This window comes from Colius striatus, chromosome Z (genome assembly GCF_028858725.1).
Source record: "Colius striatus isolate bColStr4 chromosome Z, bColStr4.1.hap1, whole genome shotgun sequence".
NCBI classification, from domain to species: Eukaryota; Metazoa; Chordata; class Aves; order Coliiformes; family Coliidae; genus Colius; species Colius striatus.
In genome coordinates this window covers 63175499-63203071 of record NC_084790.1, presented here as the reverse complement: position 1 = coordinate 63203071, position 27573 = coordinate 63175499, and the positions used below count along the sequence as shown (strand labels likewise).

Genomic DNA, 27573 nt, shown 5'->3' with positions numbered 1-27573 from the left:
TCACAAAGCCAAACTGAGCATCTCAGGTAAAAAAATGATCTGCTTGTTCTGCTTCTAGATGCTATCACTTACCTTTCTTACAGGCAGGAGTTTGTGATGATGAAATAGAATTATAGAATCACAGAGTGGTTTGGGTTGGAAGGGGCTTTTAATGATCATCTAGTCCAACTCCTTGCTGTGGGCAGGAACATCTTTCACTAGACCGGGTGGCTCAAAGTCCCATGCAACTATTTCAAGTTAAAACCATTGCCCTTTGTCCTGACACTAGAGGCATTTCTAAAAATTTTCTCTCTAGCTTTTTTATAAGCCTTCTTTATATACTGAAAGAAATTGCACTCATTATCTTCTTGCTATATATTTTTTTATGACGACATAAACGAGAGACAAGGTGACGGAAATTGTACAGGTATATCATGAACAATGGGTTACATGTTAAATATGTTAACAGTGAGGTTATTGAAAACAGAGAAACAATTTCTCAAAATTGAGATGTACCTGGCACATTCAGATCCTTCCTAGATGCAGTAGAGGACTATGTATGAACCTGAAGATAGTGTATTTAAACACTTGTGTAAAACTATGTTATTCCCAGTAGGACCTTTAGGTTGAGCAAGTTAATGATCACACTTGTTTTTTTAAAACACAATAGTGCTTGATCTAGAGCCCAGTGTTTATGGGTTTATTTTTTCAATATTTGCATAACTATGTTGTACATGTGAATACATATATTCACATATTCTAACATACACAAAAATTAGTCCTTTCTCAATGAATCCTGATTAGAAGATCGCTGCAGCTACTTAGACAAAAAGCATGAAATAGCTCTTAGTTTTAAGAACCTGCATGAGTTTTCACTCCATTTCCATGTTTTGTTCTCAATTATTAAATACTCCCTTGTTATTTCCTACTCTGAGCAGCAGACTCTGGGTTCTGCTTTGGGAGCTTCTGGGGACAAGGTCCATGATCATTGTGAACACCTGGAAACTCTCTGAGGGTGCCTACTAGAGAAGGATGAAGTAAGGGCAGCCACACAAGAGTGTGGGCCTGAAAAAGTTCCATCAGTTTTTAATGAGTATAATGAGCAGCCCTTGAGCCAGGATGCCTGTAGCCTCATTTGCAAAAGACCTCTTACTAGAGAGGGTCGAGCATGTGTTAGTTGGTGCTTGGGGAAAAGGCCTATACAAGAACCAGGCCATAAGTACTGCCAAAAGATGCAGAAGCTTCTGCAAGAACGTGGCCTCAGCTGACTTATTTTTACCCTCATAATAAAAGATGAAGATATATTCGAGAGCCATGTGGACATGGTAATGGGCAACTGGCTGTAGGTGGCCCTGGTTGAGGAAAAGTGTTAGAACAGACAGCTTTCAGAGGTCCCTTCCAACCTCAACTGTTTTGTGATTCTACTTGTTTTGGAGGTAGAGGAGAAGAACAAAGAACATCAAATACTTGGGCATTCAGTAATACGATGTACACTGGAACTTGCAAAACATGCTTGCAGCCTCATTCAACAAGACCATATGTGAATCCTCTATAATAAAACCTAAATATCGCCCTCACTTCACCTTGGGTCTGCAAAGAAAGGTCAGGCAGTACAAAACAGAGACCAGTGCACAGTCACTTGTAAATATAGGTAGGTGTGCAGAATCATGTCCAATAAGCAAGGCAAATAGAAACTTCCTTATATGAATGTGTAGGGCTAAACAAAACCAGAAGGCAGCAGTATACGATATTATTATGACACAGCACATCTAAGCCAGTGAAAATAATTCCCTGTGCCCTTTGACCGAATCCCTTAACCTGCAACTACAAGACACCACACACATCAGTGTGTTACGTGTCATGGCAAGTAACTATGTGATACAGTTTCTACACTTCTGTTTTATTCTGTAGACCATCCTTAGTGCTGCTTTTATCTTTGTCAATGAAGGAAACAGTCATGTGAGAAAGATATTGTTTTTGCATCATATTGCTAGTAGTTTCCTGTGCTCTATCCTACCACCACATTGAATGTATAGATGGACAAAGAACACACACTAGGAAATGACTTACCCTCCTTCTTCAGAGTATTTGTGACCAAAGGCAAGGATGTCAGATGCCCGGCCACTTCCATCACATATGACAACGGGAACAGGAGGAGTGTCTCGCAGGTACTCCAAAACAATGGAGATAACATTAGGACCTCCTTCCACAATAAGGGCCACCACTGGAACCCCTTGACCAATTCCTGGAGTGAAAAGAAGAAACAACAAAAAACCAACCCAAACAAAAAAAGGAACCAAAAAAAAAAAAAAAAAAAGCAAAGCCAGCAAAAGAAACAAAACATAACAGAAGACAGAAGAAAAAAAACAAAAGATATGAGATTGAAGCTACTGCACTGTAACTATATAGGGTTAGGTACGAGAAAAAGACATTTGGAATATCATAGATTTTAAGGATAGAAGAGACCAGTGTAGTCACCTCATCACTGATTAAACCATGATTTTCTATGATTATCTTCTGCTTCAAATAGAATACTTAGAGTTGAAATCTACCACAATTTTAATAAAAATACCAATTATTGGTTTGAAAGCATAGACAATTAATCACAAATCTTCCTAATATGTTCATATAACAAGTCATAACTTTGCAGTTTGTCATCTAGATTTCTCATGCTGTCAATTTCCAATCATTGGGTCTTCTAGTAGCTTTGCTTGCCCTTTTAAAATACCTTCTATGATATTTTTGTTGCCATATTAGATGCATTTCAAAGTTGCTACTGAGTAGTCTTTTAACCTTCTTCTTGATAAACTAAACATATTCTGTTACAAGTCACTGCAATACTTGTTTTCCAGTTCTAGGTCTCTTAGTTTTCCTCTGACTTCTCTCCAAATTTTACAGCATATTCTCTGATTTGCAGACCCTCAAGCTGGGGACATTGTTCCAGAGAGAGATGAACTCGTGCTGAATTGGAGGAGAGATAACTTTATTTTTAATAGAATCATAGAATCGTTTCAGCTGGAAGAGACCTTTAAGATCATCAAGCCTTTGTCCCAGCACTATCTACCACTAGACCATTTCCCTAAGTGCAACATTCACCCATCTCTTTTAAAAACCTCCAGGGATGGTGATTCCACCAGCTCCCTGGGCAGTTCATTCCAATGCCTGATAACCCTTTCAGCCAAGAAATTCCTCCGAATATCCAGCCTGAACCTCCCCAGCACAACTTGAAGCCATTTCCTCCTGTTCTATTGCTTGTAACTAGGGAGAACAGATAGACTCCCATCTTGCTACAGCTTCCTTTCAGGCAGTTGTGGAGAGCAATAAGGTCTCCCCTGAGCTGCCTTTTCTCCAGGCTAAACAGCCCCAGATCCCTCAGACATTCCTCATACGAGACATGCTGCAAATCCTTTACTAGCTTGGTAGCCCACCTCTGTATTGTCTCCAGCACCTCCATGTCCTTCTTGTAGACAGGTGCCCAAAACTGGACACAGTATTCAAGATGCAGCCTCATCAAAGCCAAGTACAGCCCTCTGAAAATGTGGCAGTACAGACTTTGTTAGGAAAGTTACGGATTTAGAAAAACGTAATCTAACACCAAGCTGATGTTAACATGACTGAAAAACCTTTTATGGTTGTCACTTCTTGGTGGACATTTAAAGAGGCTCAGGGAGTTGAATATTTTCTATTAGCACTTTTTTGTCAACGCAAAGATGTTTTCCTTTTAAAGTAGTTGTTCCTAAGAAAAACTATATGGGAAATAAAGAGTGCCCTAAACTGTTAATAGCTGGGTTGGGAAAACTTGCATGGGAACAGGAAATAACAGGTTTTAATGTGACTGTCTCAGGTTTCCACTTAAAAGGAGCCCAGCCCACAAAAGCAAAGGTAAGCCTGGGAGACTAGAATATTAAATCTGGTTAGATCTACTAGAAACACTCACAAATCAAATGATTTTTTAGAGTCCCCAGATTTTTTAAGGACTTGAATTACTATCAAGAAATCAGTTAAGTTTTTTTAAAAAAGAAAACACCTAAGTTCTTAAATACAGCAGCAAAATACTGTAACTACGTCTTGAACCACTTTACGAACAAACATTGTGATTCCTGGATAGACTCTCAACATAGCTTGTTATGGATGTATCTATTGTTGTTTGTGGCTCTTTTATTATATAAAGTGTGTGGTGTTTATTTATATTAAGAAAATGATAAGAAGAGTTACAGAGTATAGTTCCAAGCAAATGAAAGAGAGCAAGAAGGGTAGAATTAAACAAGATGACTAACAGGATGATGCATAGAGCTTACTGGTTAATTCTTTTGTTAATACTATCGCCTTCCCTGAACTGATGCTCTACCTAGTTATTAAGTTATTTTTGTTATTATTTTCAAAGTTCTTAGTGGAAAAACAGTTTTAGGGAACAGAGTTAAATGATAGAGGAAAATTAAGAACTTTTCTTAATTTCTTGGGAAGAGTCAATTATAATCTGATGGGTTAGGCTGTCTCTCATGTACTTCCATTAAGTTATTTAAGTCAAGGAACTTAAGAATAAAGATCTCCCTTTGCTGTTCTTGTTTCAGTCCTCATTGCTCAAAAGACTGATCAGAGAGTACAGCTAATGTGAACTCTAACCAGGAGGCCTACAGCTCACTGAAATCTTGCATCGGTATGCTTCTTTGGTAATGTAGTATTTTCCCCTGGAAACTGACCGGTAGGATCCATTTTATTTCATTACAGACATCTCATCCCCAGTGGTGTATTTAAAAATCTGATCCTGTTTTACCACAGGTCTTTTGTAAAGACTTGTTACAATGCATAGATAATTTTTTTAGCAAAGCTGAATATATGTGCAAATTCGAAAAAAACACAACTCATGTAGCAAACTAATGGGTTGAGTTAGAACTGCAGTACTAATGGAGTTTCTTGAAGAACTCACCCTGATCCTGTCATTATTATTAATGATTTCGAAACAAGAAGCAGAACTGATACTAACATCAGCTAATAAGATAATATTTAAAAGTATTCTCAACAAAGAATCAAATTGGGTCTGGATATCATTAAGGATGGAGTAATAGGAGTGAGAGAGTTTATAGTGCCAGATACAAAGCAATTTACTTGGTGATTAATAATTTTTGCTGTCAACTGAATTAGAAGGAAATGTTACAAAAGAGAAAAGCATGATTCAGATGATCACAGGAGAACTGAGTCTTTGGTGTAGTGAGACTATGAAGATGGCTGGTACAATCCTGGAATACACATGGCAAACATTTTCAGCAGGAAATATGGGCACATCTGGCATTGCGCAAGCCACTCGTGAAATTCCATGCAAAATACTGTCTGTAGCTATGCTCACCTATGCTGAAAAGAACAAACTGGAACAACTGGAGAAAAAAGCCAAAAGGAGTATAGTGGGAACCAAGACTACATCTTATGAAACAACATTTGATGAGTTTAGCTTATTTTCCTTAGCAAATTGAAGAGTGAAAGTATGTTAGAATATTGCCATCACATACACCACATTGGCTATGAATAGTTTTAAGTTATTAAGATTTCTGGCTATCTGAGGAGCCAAGTTGTCACAGCCTTCCAGTGAGATTAAAAGGGAACAAAAATTATCAGTTTGGAGTGATGCCTAATAATCATTACAGATGCAGTCAATGTATGTGTCCCAAATGGTTCCTAAAGCAGATTCCTTCAGTCTAATGGAAGTTTGTTCAGTTGTATTCTGCCAAGTATTTATCAGCTACATATTTCTAGTAACATAGATAATGATGGTTAGTCTATAGAGCTGGGCTATTTTTGTCTTTTTGAAACCATTTGAAAGCATTTTTAAAATTCCTTTTGCAATTTTTTTTAATTTAAACTGCTGTAGTCACAACAGTTGTGTTGGCACGTAACCATTCTCTGCAAGTGTTCCAATTGTATTTCACTATACTTAATCATACAGCAATTCTTCTCTTCCTCGATCCTGTAGAAACACACCCAGCATGAAAACAATCCTCTAATTTGAGGGTAGTAAAACAATGCAACTTCACTCCAAACCCAGTCTTCAATGAAATGCTATAGCTTCGAGTTAAAAAACAAATGATCACGTGAACCTTGATTTATCATATACAATTCAGTTCTAGATTGAAATGTAACTCTTTCAATTGTTTTGGTAAATTTATTTGTGAAACAGAAAATATTTAAAACACAAACATCCCATTTTCCTTTTAGAAATCCTTGCTCTCTGATTTCTAGGATTCAGTGCTCCTAGGACATGCTTCCATTTCAACAAATCCTTTTGCTTTCCTTTTTGGAAGGTGGAGAAACCTTCTTGTCTTGGAGTATATCTGCAGATTTGAGAATAGCTGATGACTACTTTGTTATCACTGTGAGGTTTATCATTTGGTTAGCTACACTTATTTAAGACAGTAAATGTCTGATCACAAAATCAAAGATCTTCCTACTTAATAATGGTATCAGAATTTTTATTCTGTGTTATTGAAAATAATTCATAAGCCAGAGAGAAGATTTTTTTTCTCATCTTTTCAAAGAAAATATTCAGCTTATGTTAAAGAGCAAGTATGTGTGAAACATCTCACAGAAATTTGCATACAAGTATTTCTCATTTAATAAGGTCTCCATCTCACATACACAAGTCCTGAAGTCTTAACATTCCTGCTATGAATGCAAAAACACAGGTAGGCTCTCACGACTTGGTAAATAGAAAACACACAAAATAACATTTTGATTTTCATTTTATATAATGATTCACCCAAAAAAGAAGAAACAGTACCAATGACCTGGGAGTGAAAATCAGATCTCTGAGGCTTATCACTATCTTAATTTCTAAAACAGTATCATGTACTTCAAGCATTTCAATAAGCATAGATTTTTGCAGGGTGGACTAGACTGCCAACTGTGTCAGCTACTGTGGATATTGGTGCAATATAACAAATTAGACTCTGATATTGTAGGAAAGAGTTATACAGTCAACCTAAAGCTTCATTACTGTGTTATTGCCTTTGTGGCAAGCAAAAGAGCTAAAGAGAGACTTTCTGGCAATTGTGATTCCAGGAAGGTATGTACATACCAGAACTTGTGCCCTGATGTGCACCAGTGGCAACTTGTAGACCTTCATATTATTATACAGAAAGATAATCCCATTTTCCCCTTGACACAGCAGTAGTGCATGAATATGTAAGTTACAACAATAAACTAGAAAAAAATGAATTAATTTGGAAATGGAAGCAAGGAAAAACTGCATAATGGCTGTGCTGTGTGAAAAGGGATTTAAAAAAAAAATCTACTATGCTTTGCAGAGCCCTACTTTGTTTCCCAGTTCTTGGAAAAAAATGATTGCTTTATACTGTGAGTATATTTATAAATAATCTATAATTGTCTTATAAATTATTACTAATCCTTTTTATGAAGAGATAAACATGAGTTACTCAATTTTTTATAGACCAACAAGTGAATAAAATGCCTCATTTACTACAAAATGCCTTTACTACTCATGTTTTTAAGTGTGTTTATAAGAGTAACTGGGAAATATCAGTATATTGTGTACTATTTCTAAGTTCACCCCTGTGACCAGTGCAAATAAAATAGAGTCCTTATTTCATTATCTCTGACAAACATATCTCTAATTTCTGCCTTTGAACACTGTGTGCATTTCAGCTGATTTGTTTCCTCTTTCATGAGGTCAGATACGTTGGTGTAGATTCCCCTACATTCAATTTCTTTTTTTTACCTCAAAATTTTAGCTGGAAAAATTGTTAACTATTTGGATTTGTATGGGATGCTGAGGGGTGTGGTTATCCAACTGGAGGAGCTACACAGCACTTGGCACAGAAGTGGCATACAGATGGAAATCTGGAAATTTGTGTCACATCTCTCACACAAGGTGCAGAAGTTGGATGCATTGAAAGAACATGAAGTTTACTGTGCACATAATACAGTCACTCTGGACATATCCAATGAGTCCAAACTGTCCCAAAGCGGGGAGAGTAACCCTCCATGAACCTACACACAGTGCACATGCACTGAGCCTGACATCTCAGAGTGTTTTCCTAACAAGGCATATACTGCTCATCTGTGCAGTGTGGAAATAGTTATTTTCACCCTTCCTAGAAATCCTGAACCTACCACAGGTGTATACAAGCATGTGTAAAGCAACATTGAGCTGGAACAGCTCATCAGTCCTTCACCAAAGCAGGTGTATTTGCATGATTGAGAGATCTCTACATAGCACCAATCTCCTGGTCCACAGGTTAATCAACTTCCCTGGACCTAGATGACTGCAGATTTTGGGATAGATAAATTAGCAGGTTTCTCCACTGCTCATATTGTCACAGGTTGTCATGTGCTTATCTGAGATAAAAAGATAATGAACTTTTAGCAGCAGAAAGTTTCTAAGACAGGCTTTAGATTTATTTCAGGCCTTTAATGTGTATGTCCTGCAAAAGGTCATAAAATCACAGAATCATAGAATGGTAGGGATTGGAAGGGACCTTTAGAGATCATCTAGTCCAACCTCCCTGCAGAAGCAGGGTTACCTAGATCAGGTCTCATAGGAACATGTCCAGGTGGGTCTTGAAGACCTCCAAGGAAGGAGACTCCACAACCCCTCTGGGCAGCCTGTGCCACTGCTCCGTCACCCTCACAACGAAATAGTTTTTTCTTATATTTAAGTGGAACTTTTTGTGTTCCAGCTTCATCCCATTACCCCTTGTTCTGTTGCTAGCTACAACAGAAAAAAAGGGATGTCTCAACCTCCTGACACCCACCATTTAGATATTTGTAAATGTTAATAAGATCTGCCCTTAGTCTCCTCTCCTCCAGACTAAACAGCCCCGGTTCCTGCAGCCTTTCCTCGTATGAAAGATGTTCCAGTCCCCTGATCATCTTGGTGGCCCTGTGCTGGACTCTCTCCAGAAGTTCTCTGTCCCTCGGTCTACAGTGTGTAGGCAATAACTACCTCCCTACCTGCAAATTATTTTAAGAAAATAGCTTTGTTAATGCATAAACTCTCTGCTCTCTTAATTGCTGATAGTCATAAAGTAGAAGTAAAAAAATACAAACGAACAGACATATATATATGTTACAGTGCCTGCAAGTGTTTGCAGCTGCATGGTGCACTCAAAGGCATGTTTATAGATTGTTTTGAACAGGTTGTTTGGCACAAATGTCTCAGAGATTTCCAGAAAGTGAAGTCTTTACAACCTTTCATGTGCAGAATAAAATGAATTTGCATGTATAGACAGATATCTTTTTTTCCTGTCATATACAATTTTACATAACGAGGATGTCTATTTCTCCAGATTTTCCTTCCTTCCTAGTCTGCTGTACAGAGAATAATTTGTTTGCTTGAGGTTTTGGTTTTTTTTTTAATATTGTTCCAGCTAATGGAAAATTCTCCTGTATTATAAGGACTGAATGATCAGGTTTCTACAAAGATATTAAGAAATAGTTCTCTCTGACTTTTGCTCTTTTAACTAACAGCTTCCTTTGCACACATAATTTAAGGAACTTTCCACTATGAGTACCTTTGGAGTTAAAAACTCCCTGAGCTTCAGAGTTTTTTCACAAGCCCTGTGTTGGTGCCCCTCTCTCTCCTGACAAATTGCTGCTTTTGCTAGCCAGCAAATACTTGCATTGTTCTGACGGATGACCCAATCTCTTGCTTGCAGCCTTATCTATAATTTAAGGGCCAGTTCTGTGGAGGATAACTGACTTAAATGCTAGTCAGCTATGTTGACTTACACTTAAATGTGAAGACAAATGTCCAGGATGGTAAACCAAGTAGGAATATGTTTTCCTTTACCCTACTGAAAGTAATCATCCCTCCCCTTACAGATATGATATCACTCATACATATTCACACAAAACTGTATCATATGATGACAGAAAAAAGAAACTTCACAGATATGTTTTTAAAATGGCAAGAAACTTCCTAAAGACAAGTTTTTAGCAACTTGGCCTTGAAGGTTCAGAAGTTTATTTAATCTTAACACAAATGCACTTTTAATGTATTTACTACAGCTCAATTACCAATAGGTATCTTGATACTCATTTTAATTTGGTAAATTCTAACCAGTTCATGTTGATTTTGTTTTCTTTGATTGTTACAAATGTTTTGGATGTGTAACAACTAAAGCAAAGCTACACTGCATTTGAATAGCATGAGGATCAATATTTACTAAATTGAAATTAAATATAAATTAAAAGCACATGAAATGACTAATTTTTCCATGTGATTTTACTAACTAGGAATGGAAACACCAAAACTACCTTGCATATGTTGGCCTCTAATCTTAAAGCGTCAGTGTAATAAATTCTTAATTGCTTCCAATAGAAGCCATGTTTCCCAGGTACAGGCTATTTAATCAACAGAAGAGGTTACAGTTCAGGACTGTTTAATGCAACAACTGTTTATCAGTGGCATTTAGTAAAAAAAGCCATTTACCTGTCAATGAAAGACTGATAAAGTGTTGTGCAGCTCAACAATTTTTTTCATGAGCTTACAGAGCTTATAAACTCTGATAATTTTTAATTACACTTTTATCAAATCTCAAATCAATTTTAACCTAAATACGTTAGGTGAACTATAATTTTAGAGTGGAACTCAATTAATAAATGTTTACATTTAAAGCAGGGTGAAATAGCACTCCTGTCTGAGATTTTTGCAGAGTATGGGGCTTATGGTGTCTGGAAGCTCAAGTTGGAACTTGGGAGTTCTTGGAACTTGGGAAAATCCTGAGCTCAAGAAGTTTACCTTAAAAGTCTAACTTCCAGGTCACTGCTATATTTCATAAGGCTAGCAGCAGTGTGTTGCAACAGCACAGGTTGAAAGAATACATGACATAAAATCGCTGGCTTTCAGAGGCATTTCAGTCCAAATACTTGTATAGCACTTGGATATCCTAGTGAGAGGTATTTACACAGAATGGATAAACAAATATCCTCTGGAATTTTAATAAGCAAAAGTCCACCCAGCGTGAGCTTAAAAGCATTATGAAAGTAATTTTTAATTTCTGAACTAATATTTGCCTTACAGTAATAGAGAGTCAACAGATACTGCTCCTTGGTTGTTAATAATGTGTATCTAACCATGGGATAAGTGCTGCTTAAATAGATATTAAATGGTATTGGATTTGCAACAGTCTCTTAAAAGCCTGCTCACACTAATGCACCTGCTTCTACCCCTGGACATCTATGATGTGCCTCAAATACCTCAGAAAGTAATAGCGAAGAACATCCTGAAACAATCCAGATTTTTCCTATTAAGTTACACTGAAATAACATTACAACTTATGTTTATTTCAGGCCATTGTTTTCAGCCTTCAGGCCCTTTTGAAACATCTCCCGATGCATATGAAGTAATTACAGTCAGAATATCAACAGCAAACATATATGATCACCTGCATACACTATAGATTTTCTTTGCTAAGCTCTGCAAATTACAGTCACAGTATGCCTCCTACCATAACTATTACATTATTAAGTACTGAGAGAACAGGACTAGAAAAAAGGGAATGTAGCTTGCCTTCACAGGACGATGGGGAGGAATGCTGGATCTTATTACTGAGAGATAGGAACATGCCCCAGATGTCACAAACAGCTCAAACTTAATTTCATGTAGCTGCACTTCTTATAGTCAGTCTCCAGTCTCCTCATTCCTTATCTCCAGTATCTTCCCCAGACCAGAATCAGTTACTAGTGGTAATATATCATTCCAGATATGGCAAATGAGACAGAAACTTCTTTTAATCCTTGAAAGGACTGTTTAGTAATAAGAGCAGAGAAACTAGTAAGCTAACAAATTCAAAGAATATTTTCTGTCTTTCTCCAATTCAGAGAACTAAAGGATTATGTGTAAAAGAATAGACACAGAGACACTACTAATAAAGGAAAGCTTAAAACCATTGGACTTATTTTCCATTAAATTTATTTTTGACTTTTCCTCTTCCATAGGCTCTTTGAATCTCCTTTGCTATAATTTCCTTTTTCTGTTTCATGTTTCCCAGCCAAATTTTAAAATTACTATTATAAATTTTATTTTGTTTGGATTTGTTGTTTCCTTCGTAGTCTGTATTCATTCTCCCTGTTCCCATTGCTATGGTCAGTTCCATTCTGTATTCTCATCTTTCAGATTTCCTTTTTGGTATCCCAATCAGACTTTCACCTTGTCTCCTTCTGTCTAATCCATAATCCTCTTTTATCTCCTCTATTTTTAATTCTCCTTTTAGTAAAGGTACAATCACATTTCATCTGTCCCAATCTGTTCTCCTTTCTCTTCTGCTTCATCTCAGTATTTTCATTTTTATTTGTTCAGCACTCCTTCCTCATCTATCTGTATCTACCCGATAATGCATTGGCCATTCCACCAGATAATGGCACTGACAGACAAATCTGTGGATCTGACACCTAGGTTGTATTTTCATGTAGCATTGTATTGGTCCTACAAACTTCTCCAAAAGACATCAAGGATGGTAACAGAGAAAAACTGCTAAAAAAAAATGAGATATCTTCTTTTGATTTTCAGATCTGTCTTTCTTTGCAAAATGACATAGTTTAGAGTGTTCTCAGAACAGGCAAGCCGTAGGAAAGAAGCTACATAAGACTGAACCTTAGGATTTGTGAGCTTACAAGCCAGTAACAATCCACTTGGTTACTTTGTACAGGATGGCAATATTGTTCAAAGCTGTCACTTCAAAGACATGCACAGAAAAACCTTCAAGGATTTCAGTAAAAACTTACCCTATTTGTCCTAGCATTCAACTGATTCTGAGGCCAGTACTACAGAATCTAATGGGTTTTGCTCTTCTCGGCACTCGTCAGCTGTAGATAATGGCCTAAAAGACTCAAGAGCAACTACAATTGCAGTATTTTCCACATTCTGTCTAATCTTTCCTGATAATTTCCCTGGTTCCCCTTGGATGTGAACATGACCACACATTGTAGTCAGCACTTCAAAAAGTAATCACAGTTATATAAACAACTTTTATACTATATGGAATTATATACTGAGGAGGTTTTTCTTGTTATATTTTGCATATTTGTCAACACATTGGGTATTATATAATTTCAGAAAATTATCCTTCCTTTCTCACTTGTTCTGGAAAAGTACAACAGGTGAGATACAGAACTGCAGAAATTTTGCTAAAAAGAATTCACCTTAACATAATATCTATTTTTTAGTTTTATGGCTTTGTTCTGATTTTTACAGTAAATTCAATATCTTCAAAATGTCCAAACATTACAGAGCTGAAATGACTAGTGCATATATTCATCATATGAAAACACATAGGTTTTCAACAAACTTGTTTCTTGAAAGTCAAGTCTGCAAGAGGAACTTATGAACACACTTGTACTCAATCATTTGTGTATTTATCTGCACTTCAGGAACAATTTTTAACCTACATATACATTTTAAGCCATTTGTGAGACAATATCTTTGTCCCTAGTGCCTGGTTCACCAACATCATGATGCTTTTGATGAAAAAGGCCCAAGTTTCTGATCTCTAACAAAATCTTAAATGAGGCAAGCTTTCTATAGTTCCAAGCTTTACTCCGATTTGACAGGAGTTATTTTTCTTGCACCCAGCCTCCTCTCATAGAAAGAAGTATGTACCTAAGTCTTCCCAGCTATGTGGTTATGAAAATGCATCTAGGGCTGCACAGAATATGAAAGAAAATTCCAAACCAAATGAGAATTCCAATGCATTTGATGATGGTGCAATGGTCAGAGAAGATGCCAGTGATGACAGTTGAACGTCCCTTTGCCTTCCCAGCCCCCTTATATTCTCAGGCATAGGATGACAAAGGGAAGTCCACGGGTCACATGAACAGATACTGTCGACATACTACTCTGTCAAAATTACCTTCTCTACCCAGTCAAATCACTTAACTTTAACCATCAATTCCTTACTCAGAGGTAACTTCTTCTCATAGGCCTACCAAAACGCAATTACTTTTCCTAACTCTATAAAAGTTAAACAACAGAACACAGGTACCAATACCTGTGGTCTATTTTCAAACAGCATACCACAAAAACCTTTCTGCACCCAACAGCATGTTTAAAATAAGAACAACTGCAGATTGACAATGAATAGTAATATTCCACAGGAAGCCCTATGTTGTCTAGGATACAATTCTTCCAGAGAAGTACTAATAAAAATAAGACTGTTCCAAGGTGGATCTCTACAAACTAAATATTTGGTATAGTAATCTTTCTAAGAAAAAACAACATGCATCAGTGTTTGGAACTGACTGAGCATTGTACAGTGATTCTTGGGCAAAAGACACAGAAGTTTGGTTTTTTTTGGGGTGAGTTTTTTGTTGTTGTTGGTGGTTTTTTGTTTGTTTTGGTTTTAAGGAAATAAACCCCAAAACATTGAGATCTCTAGAATTTCCAGGAAAGAGGACAAGGTACCAGCCCTTAATAAAACTGTGTTTTAGGGTTTTTTTCCTACTGTTTTCACACAGTGCAAAGATGAAGCACACTGTAGATAATGCTTTAGGTGTTAGTATTGCAGCAGAAGAGTGGGAGATGAAAAGCAGTCTTATAGCTCACTACACACATCTGTTGCGACAACTGTAATACAAATGGACATTTAGCTTTAACATAAATACACACCTTGTTCTTTAAAGCCTTGTGATACAGTTTGCCTATTCTAGAAGGGTGGTCAACTGCATGAAGATGAATCCCTTCCAACCTATAGCTCACATTTGGCTTTGAAGAAGAAATTATTTTGTCTATTTTGTGGATCTGTAAACTTCAAAAAGGCTACAAAAGTGTGTCTGTTAAAGGAGTTTATAAAAAGATCTAAAATAAACCAAGCTACTCAAAGCATTCTGATTTTTTTGAAGGAGTCTATTTGCAATTAAACATGCATTACCTTTTTGGCTTTTGGCTTAGTATTCTCATTTAAAAGAAGCCTTTGGTTACATATGCTCATTTTAACCTAATTTTTGGGTCTTCTGGAAAAAGAATAGTTAAAAATCTCAAAAAGGGCTTTGTTTTTTCAGCATAGCTTTTCTTAAAGGAGGTAGTTTTATGAAGAATAAAGAGTTTTTGTAGTGAAAAATTTGTTCTCTCTTCATCAGCAAAGTCTGGACTTCTGCTGTCTATGTGCTATTATATATCCTAGTCATCTTCAGTGCTCATAATAATGAAGTCCTTTGTGTCATTACTACTCTTTTCTTCTATGGAGTTTTGTCTTATACCATAAAATGGCAGAAATCTAAGTAAAGTAATTTTCTGGCCTAATGTTTACTTGACTGTTTATTATTTACTTTACTTAGATAGCTTAATTAGCTTAGAAGCTAATTGCTTCTCATTAGAGCAAACTTTAGAAGTTTTTACATTTAATCCATAATGGTAGCTGTTAACCTCAGTTTGAATACCACTGCCATACTGGTTTGACTTCACCTATTTCCAAAGCAAACTTTAAGGATATAAAATATCTGTCAAATGGTTAAAAAGAATAGAAAATTCTAGCAATGTTGTGATCAAGATTTAAATCTTTTGGTAGGTGAAGCTTTAAATATAAGGAAGATATCTGGATTTAAAAGAAAAATATCATTAGCGCATAGTGAATGTGTTTTCAAGGACATTTTCAAATTTATAAATATAACATAAAAGCTTTTTCTACTCTTCTAAATGCTACTGAAAGCACATTACTCCTTTCTAAACAGTTATGCACACAAAAGAACATGTTGAGACTGCATATTCTGTTCTATCATGCTATGCTATGCTATGCTATGCTATGCTATGCTATGCTATGCTATGCTACGCTATGCTATGCTATACTACCCATTGCATCCAGATTCTGATTCTGCTGACAGATGTTCTTCTAAAGAAAGACTTACAACAGTCCTAATTACTTCTCAGCCTCTTTGATTGGAATTTAAAACTTCCACATGGGCTACTTGTGATCATCTTATATGTCTAAATAATTTCTGTCTTTATCTTTCTGCACTGCTTCAGTAAGATCATTCATATGAAGGAAAGCAGGTATTTGTGCTTGGCAATCATGCTGTCAGCTCTCAAAGGATTTGAGAATACATCAGTTAGTAGTAACAATGTGTTTAATAGCGACAAGTATATCACATGATGTGAAGGCTTTAATGCAAACAGGAGGAATGAACCAAATATTGTAAAAATGCAAAGAAACTTTACATAGCATTTTTGAAAATTCTGTAAGTACTGGTAAAAGATCTTTTTATGTAATATGAAATGATTATAGACCAAAATTGTAGATAAGACAGCATTGTTCCGGCTAATCATAAAATGAGTGAAACCTATTGGACTTTTAAACCTATTGGAGTGATTTTGCCTGCAAGTGATTAACAGTCCTCAAATCAGACCTATTAGCTGTTAGCTAAGTTGCCACATTGGCCATTATTCTAATCTAACCATCTGTGGAGCAGTAGGAATGAATATTTTATGACTTGTAACTTTCAATGTACATTTTGTAGCCGGATTTCTTTTGTATTTCTGGTTGGAGATAAGACTGACATGACCGATTGTGTTATTCAGCAATGTTCTGCAGAAGTGGTAACAATGTACATCTTGGCAAATGACTCTGTCATTACAGTACACTTCACAGAGATGCTTTGTTAGTGCCTATGAATGTCATAATTGGAGAATTTTCAATATGTCTTCTCTAGTAATTAGAGGCTTTATTTCTTTCCTTTCTCTGAGTATAGATTATATCAGCTGTTTGGTGCTACATTAAGTTCTCTTTCTGTACTGACCCCTAGTATTGTTTCAGGATAGGAAAAAAAAAAAGACTAGCTGCACTTTCACAGCTTTCAGTAGGTGATGGTTTTGGATGGCATAGAGTTAGCTTTCTTCACAGTAGTTAGTATGAGGCTGTTTGGGGTTTGTGCAGGAAACAGCATTGATAATTCTTCGATGTTTTCATTGTTGTAGAGTAGTGCTCATGCAGAGTCAAGACCTTTTGTGCTTCTCACACTGTCCCACCAGTGAGTGAGTTGGGGGGATACAAGAAGCTGGGAGGGGACACAGCCAGGACAGCTAACTGAAAATGACCAAGGGACAGTTCTATATCATACCATGTGACATCATATGCAGCATATAAAGCTTGGGAAGAAGGAGAAAGGAGGAGGCCAGATTTGGAGTGATGGCATCTGTCTTCCCAACTAACAGTTGCATGATGGAGACCAGCTTTCCTGGAGATGGCTGAATACTTGTTTGCCCATGGCAAGTGGGGAAGGAACTCCTTGCTTTGCTTTGCTTGTGTGCACAGCATTTGCATTACCTGTTAAACTGTCTTTATCTCAACCTACGAATTTTTTCACTTTTACCTTCCCAGTTCCCTTCCCCATCCCACTGGAGGACAGTGAGCAAGCGGCTGTTTGAGGCTTAGCTGCTGTCTAGAGTTAAACCACATCACAGGATCATAAGATATTTATTGATTTCTGATCTAGTGCCAATATCATGTTTCTGCTGAAAATCCTTCTACTTTTATTTTAAACAGTTTCTTTTGAAAGATTTCTTTGCACCATTGTGACGCACTAGAAAGAGGGTGTAATTACATATTTTTGTACGAAAAAAGCAACTGAAAAGGGAATGAAAAATCTACAAGGTTCAGAGGACTTCCCAGGCATCAGAGGGAGGAAGAAACATATTGTGTGTGTGATTCTAGAAAAGAAAATGAACAACCAACATTTTAGAGGATATGTTGACCCCAATTCCTTCTGCATAAGATTGCATATTGAAACATAAGACTTTAGAATTAATTTCAATCAATGAATCTGCAGATCAGAGGAGCTTGAGCAATGCACAAGAATTTTTAAAAAGAGAGAAAAATGAAATGCTTTGTTCACAATATCATGGCAATCTACCTCTTGACAAATGCCTAGTGACTTTTAGTTATTTTTATAAAGATAGTTAATTAGACTACTTTTTTTTTTTTAAACTGAAATTTATTTCAAGGCTCAAAGATAGAAAAGCCTTGTGTGATTTTGTGGAAAATTAAATCCAAACTTGAAAAATTCTGCATAAATTGCAATTATTCTGTCTTAATTCTTGAAAAGGATTCCAAAAAGGTAAGTTACTTGATGGTTCAGAGTAAAACTTGTAGTCTTTGTTCTAATGAAATAAGTAGAGTAATCCTTATGTCATAGGCTTGGAGTTATAGTTGATGCCAATCTCCCTGCTTTTAAATCCCTGAATAAAGTCCATGACTCAAATGTTTGTATAAATTGGAAACCAGAAATATTTCTGTTTAGATTATCTTCAATATTTCTTTTTGATCTTGAAACAGTTTTAGAAAAGTTCATCTTACTTTGAAACTTCATGAGTTTGAGAGAATTTGTGGCTCACTGCAAGAGATGGAAGTCGGGCTGCATTAAAAGTCTTCACTTGTGAAAATAAGAAAGACCTGACTTGAGCACTGAAGCATCAAACTAACTGCTAGCTAAATGCACAACTGAGTGACTCTATCCTAAACCTGCTGACTTAGACTGACCCACAAATGCAACTAAACCTTCTTCTTGCCTGGAAAGCATTTTAAAAATCTTGAATATTTTTTTGTGTATACAAGAAGAGCTATGGAACTGATAAAAGATAAAAACATAGAGTGAAGACAGTGTACTCAAATTGTTTCTCTAGTGTTCACATGTGGCAAAAGGCAAGTTTTTAAAAATTATTGTTTAATAGCACACTTATTCCAGAAATTAGATACTGCTGAATGACTGAGACTGGTGCCTTACTAGGAACAAAACCAGCTGAGTCTTTCAGTATTATCTGCTATACTTAATGACCTGATTTGATATCAAATTTTATAAAAGACACTGCCACTGTCCTAATCTATTTGAAGGAAATACCATTTTCTGTGTCTTAAATAGGTGAGCACAAGCTTGAAGGTTCAATTTGCAAGTAGTGTGTGATCCCCAGGAGAGCTATCATTTCACTGGAGAAAGATACAGTTGAAGCAAAGCAAAGTAGTAAGAAAATAACAATCCTAGCATAAAGAAGTCAGACAGGCTTAAAAATAAGAATAAAATCTGCTTTCAGCACTATTGTCCAGGCACAGTCTGTGAAATTAGAAGTTACCAACTGTTTGGCAGTTCCTAAATCTGTTCAGTTTTCTAGCTCTTTGCTCTTTAGTTTCATGGTTGACCAAAAATTGTACCTTTTCCTGACTTTCAAGCAATCAGAAGTCTGATCCTGTCAGTGTTTTTCATCACTCCACATGCTTACTACTGGAAAATGCTAAGTAAGGACGTACATGCGTGCCTGCACACATTCCTGTTTGGATAAAGATCCCTTTTCAGCAGTGCCCCTGCAAGCACAGGGCTGAGGATCTCCATTGCTCTGCTAGGAATGAGGGTAAAGAAAGGCATAATCAACTGGCCATCTGTTTGGCTGACCCAATAGGCCAGGTGGTCCTTCTCTCATCCATATGGTCTATTAACTAGAGGCTTGGAAGGACTCATTTCCTTTTAAAAAAGAGAAAACAAATTGTGGCAGAAACATTCTGGATGTCACTGGACCAAGATATATGAATCTTACCAGTAACTTTTCTACATACTTCTCCACATTTCTGTTTTGAAGAAGTGTAGTGAGACCCAAGTAGTTTTGTTTATAAGAGAGAGATTTTGGGAGGCAGAGCATAAATGATAGCAGGACTCCATAGCAAAGAAAAAAGGAAGACAAAAGGAAGACAGATACTCCTGGGGGGCAGAGTGTGGGCCGCAGAGATAATGCAGGTACAAAAATCTTCATTTTTTTCTGTAGGTATTTGAAGAGGTCAAGTAAGTGTTTGACTAGAGCCACCAAAATGTGGAGGTTCATTCATCAATCGCTTTCCAATAGACAAATCTCTTGTCCAAAGTATCCAAATTGGATTAAAATTAAATCTCTCTAAAGAGATTTCTTTTTAATGTATCGATTTCCCCAACATATTATTGCATAAACTGCAAAACTTCCTCAAAATACTTATTATTTACAGCATAGTTTTCTACAGTCTGATTACATCATATATGCCATTTTCAAGTGCAAATTTTTGTTGCTGACCTACCTAGGATTAGGTCATACTATCTCTATGTGCTAAAGAAATGTATAGGCATGCACATGCTGCTTAGGATGCACCTGCATTTTTGCATACCTACACATTGCTCTCTGAGAAAAAACAATATATATATTCTGATATTGTGAAAACAATAAGCCTGTAGTGCATGTTGTTCATGCAGTAGTGTTGAAAGGTGTAAGTAACACATCATTTTAATTTAAGCATGGACTATACTCATCATACAGAAAGCTTTAATCAAGCAGGGCCTGTTAATGCTCACTGCATTGGGCCTGCCTGTAATTCATTATCATCAGACAACCAAGAGTCTAAATGTGTTTCCTACTCTCATTCCTGTATCACAAAAACTGTCACTGTTTCTCAGAATTGCGTGTTTAAAACTGGGCCCTCATGACTGTAAAAGATGAGGTGGAAGGATCATATAATCTCATATTGTGCCTCTGGCTGTGGGTAATGACAGGTGCCTGGGAAAAACTAATAAACACAGTGCAAATGTCTAGTAACAAACACTTCTGTGAAATATTCTCTCTGCCTCTATGTATCTACGGCTCCGGTGCTATTGAGTTGCCCAGTCATTTCTCCTGCAACCACGCAGGCTTTTACACACCTTTATACACTTCAGTCATCTTTCTTTCAACCTGCAAAGTCTGCATCATAAAAAGCTCTCCTTTACTTTTTGTCTTCCTTTTTGCTACCTCTAGTATTCCACTCCATTCTTTACAAAACAAAGGGGAACATAACTGTATACAGTTTTAAGGAGATGAGGGTACCAAAGACCTAGAGTTGAACCTAAATAGCCTTCACAAATATTGTTTGAAACTTATCAGAAACAAATTCAGCTATTTGTCCTGCACCCTTAACCATGGTACTCTAAAATAAAATTTTATTACCTTTGTTCACCATTATTTGGTTTTACCAGGTCCTGCTTAGCATTTTAGCCAGTAGAACTACTTCCTAAAATATACAGACCTTATTTGAACACATAGTGTCTGTGGTACAATTGCAGTAATAAAAGAAAACAACCAAAACCCTACTCACTTGTATTTATCTTCTGAAGAGAAATGTGCTTTTCCAATTGTCTACGAAGTTTCACCTCTGCTCCATATTTACCAGTAGTGCCATTGTCAGCCAAAATAAAATGAGAATGCATACTGTTGAGCACTGTCAACTTACTCATGGGATTGGACATCGTCTGGTATGGTCGGACCACCTGTATTTTGGAGACAGAGAAAAAGAGAAAGTACTAAACAGAAAAGATGCTGTCAACTAAGTCTATTATAAGACACCAGCTGACAAGATGATACTAAATAAATAGAAAAAACTCAAAATGGTTTGAAACACTGAACTCAAGCATTTCTGTCCTGCAAAAAGTGTAAAGTAGAAAATATTCTTATCAGTTAAACCAGTTTGTTCACCTCTTGTATACACTGACCTTTTAGATGCAGACACTGCCTAAAGAGATTTCCATGGTAAATAGCTTTAATGGCCACAGTTTCAGAGTTAGGTCCAGCTAATGGTCCATCCTTCAAGGTTCTGTGTGCCTACACACACACTGTACACCCTGTCTGCTGATGCCTTTCAACAATGTTGCTGTCATTGCTCATCTCATCTGACTCTTCCTTCACAGAGCCGACCCAGCACCATGCCTCCTGTTCTAGCTCATTCAGAGCCACCAGCACAGGAGGTCCTCTGCAGACACATCAGTAAGGGCGAGTTTCACTCTTGGAGAGGTGTACACATGACATTACACCACATTTTTCATTTCCTTGGAAAAAAAATATTGGCCCTATTCTTAACATAGTAAAAATGCAGTTGCTTACATTCACATCAGCTTTAGAAGTCTCCACTCAACGGGGAGTTTGGTACACTTAGACTTGTTTTCATCAAGTGGAACTCTTCTGTAGATAGAGTAAACTGTTGCAGTGTCATCGTTTGGCCCAGCTAGCACAGCAGCACCATGACGGTCTCTTGCCTGGTGCCCCCATTCACCCCCACCCTTGTTAGAATGGCAGAGGCCCCAGCAAAATGGGAGGAAAAAGATAAGCAAAGTTGTTGTGGATTAAGACAAGGGCAGGGAGGGCTCGCTGACAATTACTGTTCCAGGTAAAACAGACTCCAGTATTCGACTTAGAGAGGAAAGTAGGAAAGTTTATTCTACAAGAAACAGAACGAAATAAAAGCAAAAAGGGAGTAGGATGATGAGAAAATTACAACCAGCACTTTAAGATCTCCCTCCCCCATCCCTCCTTTCTTCCCGGGCCCAGCTCACTGCTCCCGATACCTCTACCTCCTCCCTCCTCAACAGCTCACGGGGGCAATGAATGGGGAATGTGGTCAGTCTCTCACAGATGGACTTTGCCACTTCTCTCTTCTCAGATGAGGACAACTTCTTGCATTCTTCCTCTGTTCTGATAGGGGATCCCTCCCCCAGAACACAGTTCTTAACAAACTTCTCTGGTGAGTTGTTCCCAGCAATTGCGACTTCTGCCGATACAGGTTCCCTCACACGGGATGCAGTCCTTGGTGAATATCTCTGGCGTGGATTCTTCGCCACTGTTGCAGTTTCTGTAGATTCAGGGTCCCTCCCTCGGGACAAGGCCTCTTCTGGACACGTTTAATGAGTTGCTTTGTTGTGAGTTCCTTCTCATAGTTACAGCTGTGGATATTGGGTCCCTTCCATGGAACACGGCTTCCTTCAACCATAGTGATACAAGGTCCCTCCTTTGGGACACGGCCTCCTCTGGCCATAGTCACTGCCCCTGGCATGGGACCTTTAATGAAGCAAATCACTGCCCCTGGCATGGGGTCTTCTTCAGCAAAATGAGTCACTGCCCCTGGTCCAGAGTCTGTAGCAGAATGAGTCTCTGCTTTTGATGTGGCATCTTTAAAAAAATGCAAACAAATCACAGCTTCATCAGTCCTCTCCGTAGATAGTAGGGGAGTCTCTGCTCCAGCACACCTCCTCCTCTCTTCCCTCACTGACCTTGGAGTCTACATGGTTTCTTCTCTCTCTCTTCCCACTCCTTGCACCACCACCAGCCGGAAAAGAAGAGGGAACAGAAGGAAGAAACAGGAAGAACCCTCCTCTTCCAGCTTCTTCTTAAAGAGTGATTGTCGAGGCATCTGACTCAGCCCCAGAAGTGGGTCTGGCTCAGAGCTGGGGAGAGTTTTGAGAAACTTCTTACAGGAACCATCTTTACAGCCCCTTCCCCCTTCCAAGAAAAGGCTGTTATTTCAAACCATGATATGCACTTATCCTACTCTTATCCTTCAGATAGACCAAATAACAGCATTGGGACACATTTGGCTGTCACCTACCTTTCTGGGTCTCCAGTGACATAAGTAAGACTGCAATGAGGTGGCAAAGGAATTGGTGTTGTGATGATAGATCCTGGCTGATCATTCAAAGACATTTGCTAGAAAAACTGTTTCCTGCATTTTTCAAATATTTCTTGTCTTTTTGGAAAAAACAGAACTCCTGAAGAATTCTCTCTCACCTGAAGAAATACTGAAGTGACTTGTCAAAAAACTCAGCTGGGCTATACTTCATCTGCAAGGAAATGTCTTCACTGCTCTGCCATTTGTTCATTTTGCAAATCTATCAGAATCTTGTTCTTTTTAATGCACAAAATTGTGCACTCAAGCTTTGGGAAAAATGCTTGCAGACAGAAATTTCTTTCTAAGCTTCTCTCCTTTTCTGTTTTTCTAAAGAGCTCTCTATTTGAGATGCAATCTTTATAAATAATATGTGTTAGTAATTACTTGGCCAGATATCCCTCTCTTTTTCACTTGCAACTGCCTGAAGCACTTTGCTCAGCTCTTGGATGGCAAGAGGAAACCCACAACCTTTGCTGTCAACAGTTACAAAATGGCACTCTTTAAGCTGTTTATCCGGCAAAGAAGAGGAAATAGGTTTGTGTGCTTCACTGTGAGAATAGGTGATAGCTTTGGCTTAAGTTTCTTTTATATTGTTTCTTTTGCTGCCCCATTCGTAAAATACTATAGGGGTGCATATAGCTTAACAAATGTCAATATGCTGCTGGAACATGTTAATTAACTAGCTTCTACAGAAACCATGTGTCCTATGCCATAGTCAGAAATAAGTTCCTTCTCACATGTCTAAGAATCAAACCCAAACTAAAATAGTTACAGATTTTTTAAACCTGATAGCTGTCCCATCTCTCATTATACAGAGGGCATGAGTCAGCAAGATCTGACTGAAGAGGAATAACTTCAGCTGCCCGTACATTGTATGATTACAAGCTGCTGTGCATGCAATTCTACTGACAGCTTGTGGTGGTTTGTCCCTGGAAGCCACAGCTCAAAACATGGTGTTTGATCTGCAGTTCTAATGACCTGCAGCACCAAAAGCTTGTTGACTTAATAATACTGCTGCAGGGCAGATAAGAAGGCTATGGTTTGGTTCTGACTCTGCTGTTTAGCTGCAAGGTGAATCTTACTATTAATACATTTTATAGATGTGCAAATTAAAACACAATTACTTTCATCGAACAGTTCACATCATGCACAGTTCTATAGATGAAATACTTTCTTTTAATAATAAATTTCACAAACCACAGTCAGATGTTTTTCCCTGTTTAAAGGATAAGCAAAATCTTCAGGAAGGTGAGAAAATCATAGGCTTTGAGGCTATTTCCTTGAGGTGAATAGTTTTTCCACGGCACTCAGCAGATTTTCAATTTCTCACTCCTGCAGTTCCCATTCCTTTGTCCTTTTCAATCCCTTATACTTTACAGGCAAGTTAAAGGTTGGGCAAACTTTGACTTTAACACCTTCTCATCCTCCTTCTGCATCGAGACGAAGGAAAAATGTCCCCTAGCACCTTCCTCTACAGAGCTGAAAAGAAGCATTTATGCTCAAGACAATTGTTCTAAATGTAGGTTAATGAATGTGACAGCAGCCATGCTCTAAAGCAGTACTCACACTGCAAGGGCTGAGGGCACTCTGTCAGTTGGTGAGGAGTTGGACTAACCCCTTTGCACCCTGAGGTGGAAGCCAGCTTGAATTAAAAGCACTGTTATACTACGTTTACATTCGCCATGAGCACAAGACACTCAGAGGAGAGACAGCCCTTGAAAAATCTCCCAGGGTAACTCACCATGAACAGCAAGCGTGTCTGTGTTGTGATCCAACACATGAATCTGAGCAGTCTAAGTGAAGGCAAAGAATTTATAACAAACTTAGTGTGTTCAGAGTAGTGGCAGAAAGAGATGTATATGCTTTGCTTCTCAAAAAGTAGTATCTGTTGTTCAAATTAAGCCTTCTCTGCAGCCTCATCATTCTGGACCATATACCAGGGAACAGAGTAGTTCCTAGTTTAATTTAGAGGATACTGGAAGTATCATGGTCCAAATTCTCTGCAAGTGCTACAAATACAACAGTCCTAGTTTTGCCCCAGGTATACTTCCCACCTTGTAGTTTGCAATGAGAGAGCTGAATCTCTTCCTTACACCTTTCCTTAATTATTTCATGATCCAGCCTGTGAGGGGGCTCTGATACTTAGACACTGGACAAGAGCTACGGTGAAACAAACTCGTGAATCAGTTATTTGTGGTTATTTGTAATCTTTGTTTCACCAGCAATTCAACTTATTCTCTACAACAAATTATTTCAGAATGATAATTGCAAATTATGTATTAAATCCAAGCCAAAATCAGTAACTAATTAGTTGCCTAGGTTTTGTAACTTTTATCATTAGTCTGAAACCTGCAGAAAATAGTCAAAGCAAAACATAACCTTTCTTACACTGTAGAAATACAGTATGGAGAGGCAGAAGGAAGCAGTCTCAGGCTGTTAGCTGTTGTTATCCGGATTACTATAAAACAACAAAAAGGAAATGCGTAGCCTGTTCTTGCCAGTCTGATGTACGTGTTGCCTAGTACACACGTACAAAGCAGGTAATACAAATGCTTGCTTGACTCTTGACCAGACTCATCGGAATGTGTTTGAAAGACTGCAATTTAAAGTGGGGAGTTCTGTTTACATACCTACCAAGATTGACAGCTATATGATTTTTTTTCATGTAAATGAATAGTAAGGAGACACTAATTCTAAGGTGACACTAATTCCCAAATGCATGTTTTTATGGTTTGGATAACCTTTGGAAATCTCAGGAAGGTAGGTGGTATTCTGAAAGTGAAGAGGACTTGGTATTGGCAGGACAAAGTCCTTTTTAATGAATCATTTACTGATGGGACCAGGGAGAATGGATTGGGAAGGACTTGGTGTGTTGATGAAAATAAGCTTTTCTCAGTTAGTTCAGTTGTGACATGTAGTTAACAATTCCAACTCTTTAAGCTTTCTTCATTGGTTTGTTTTCTGCATCTCCTCTCTGCTCTTACTTCCTTGACTTGCTATATAGCTAGACATTAGCCTCACTTGTGCTCAGTGCCAGAAAGATGAATGATTCTCATGGTCATATATTACACCTCTTACTAAATTCTGGGATAATACTAATCTTGCTGAAACAGCATTGAGTTATGATCTAGTTGAAGCCTCAAAGAACATCCACTATGGGCAATGACTGTGCTTCCAACATTTGAGTTCTGGCAAGTTCTAGGACATGTAAATGAGTAAATGAAAGGGGTTTGTATATCTATCTTTATATGTAAAACATATGTGAGATATAAAATACAATATACACTATATATAAAAATATATTTGTATAACAAATTTATATTTAATATAGATATAAATTTCCTGTGAGAAAGTAGTTTGCTTTATGATATGAGGTTTTTTTGCTTTTAAGTAGAACTAACATCTGTTTATGCACAAGTCTACAAAACAGGCTTATACTATGAGTTACACATTCTACTGCACTAAATGATAACAGCTGACCACTGTTGCCTCCTTTTCATCAGTGAAAGCTTTTGTTAAAAATAAAATGTATTTTGCTTTTTTCAGAATTTCTGCTGAGCTTCAGATTGGTCATAATCTGATTATTGAGCATAACCAAAAGATTAGTGAAGCAATATAGGGAGGGAAATATGCTATAACTCATGGCTACAACAGTGCTCTACATGACATAAACTAGACCCATAAATTTGGAGATAATTTAGTAATTTAGTAATTCCTCCTTATGTCAATCTGCTGGATCTACATGTGGAAGAATGGGTGTCACAGGTTTGGTAGTGATTCAGCATAGCCGCATAGGAGCTCAATTTTAGTTTCAATTAGTGCAGTAAGAAAAAGTTCTGTGGTTTGTTTTTTTGTGGGCTTTTTTTTGTTTGGTTCTTTTTTTTTCCTAAAAACTTTACTAAAAAATGCACTCTATTTGAGTTAGTACATTGTATATAGTACAGCATCTTGACTGATCAATGACATATCTTGGTATGCTGGAAATGTCGTTTTCACTGAGTCACACAGGAGGACATTTTGACTGATGTCTCAAGTACCAGCTTCTATGGACTACACTTGAAACTTCCTTGAACGACTTTAATAAGCAAAAGGAAAGTACTAAAATTGGAGTTCTTGTAATCCAGGTGCTGTTCCTACTGAGGTGACTAGGAATTAAACCCAAATGAGGACTGAATAG

General features: G+C 37.5%; 1 protein-coding gene across 1 annotated transcript in view; it reads right to left on the bottom strand.

Annotated features, from left to right (window-relative positions):
* TRPM3 (transient receptor potential cation channel subfamily M member 3) overlaps positions 1-27573 on the bottom strand; it is a 399584-nt gene that overhangs the window by 91356 nt on the left and 280655 nt on the right. Inside the window, exons 6-7 of the mRNA XM_062019433.1 lie at positions 21057-21228; positions 2050-2224 (exon numbers count right to left, since the gene is read on the bottom strand). Coding sequence (XP_061875417.1) covers positions 2050-2224; positions 21057-21228 — 347 coding nt within the window. The remainder of the gene's footprint in view (positions 1-2049; positions 2225-21056; positions 21229-27573) is intronic.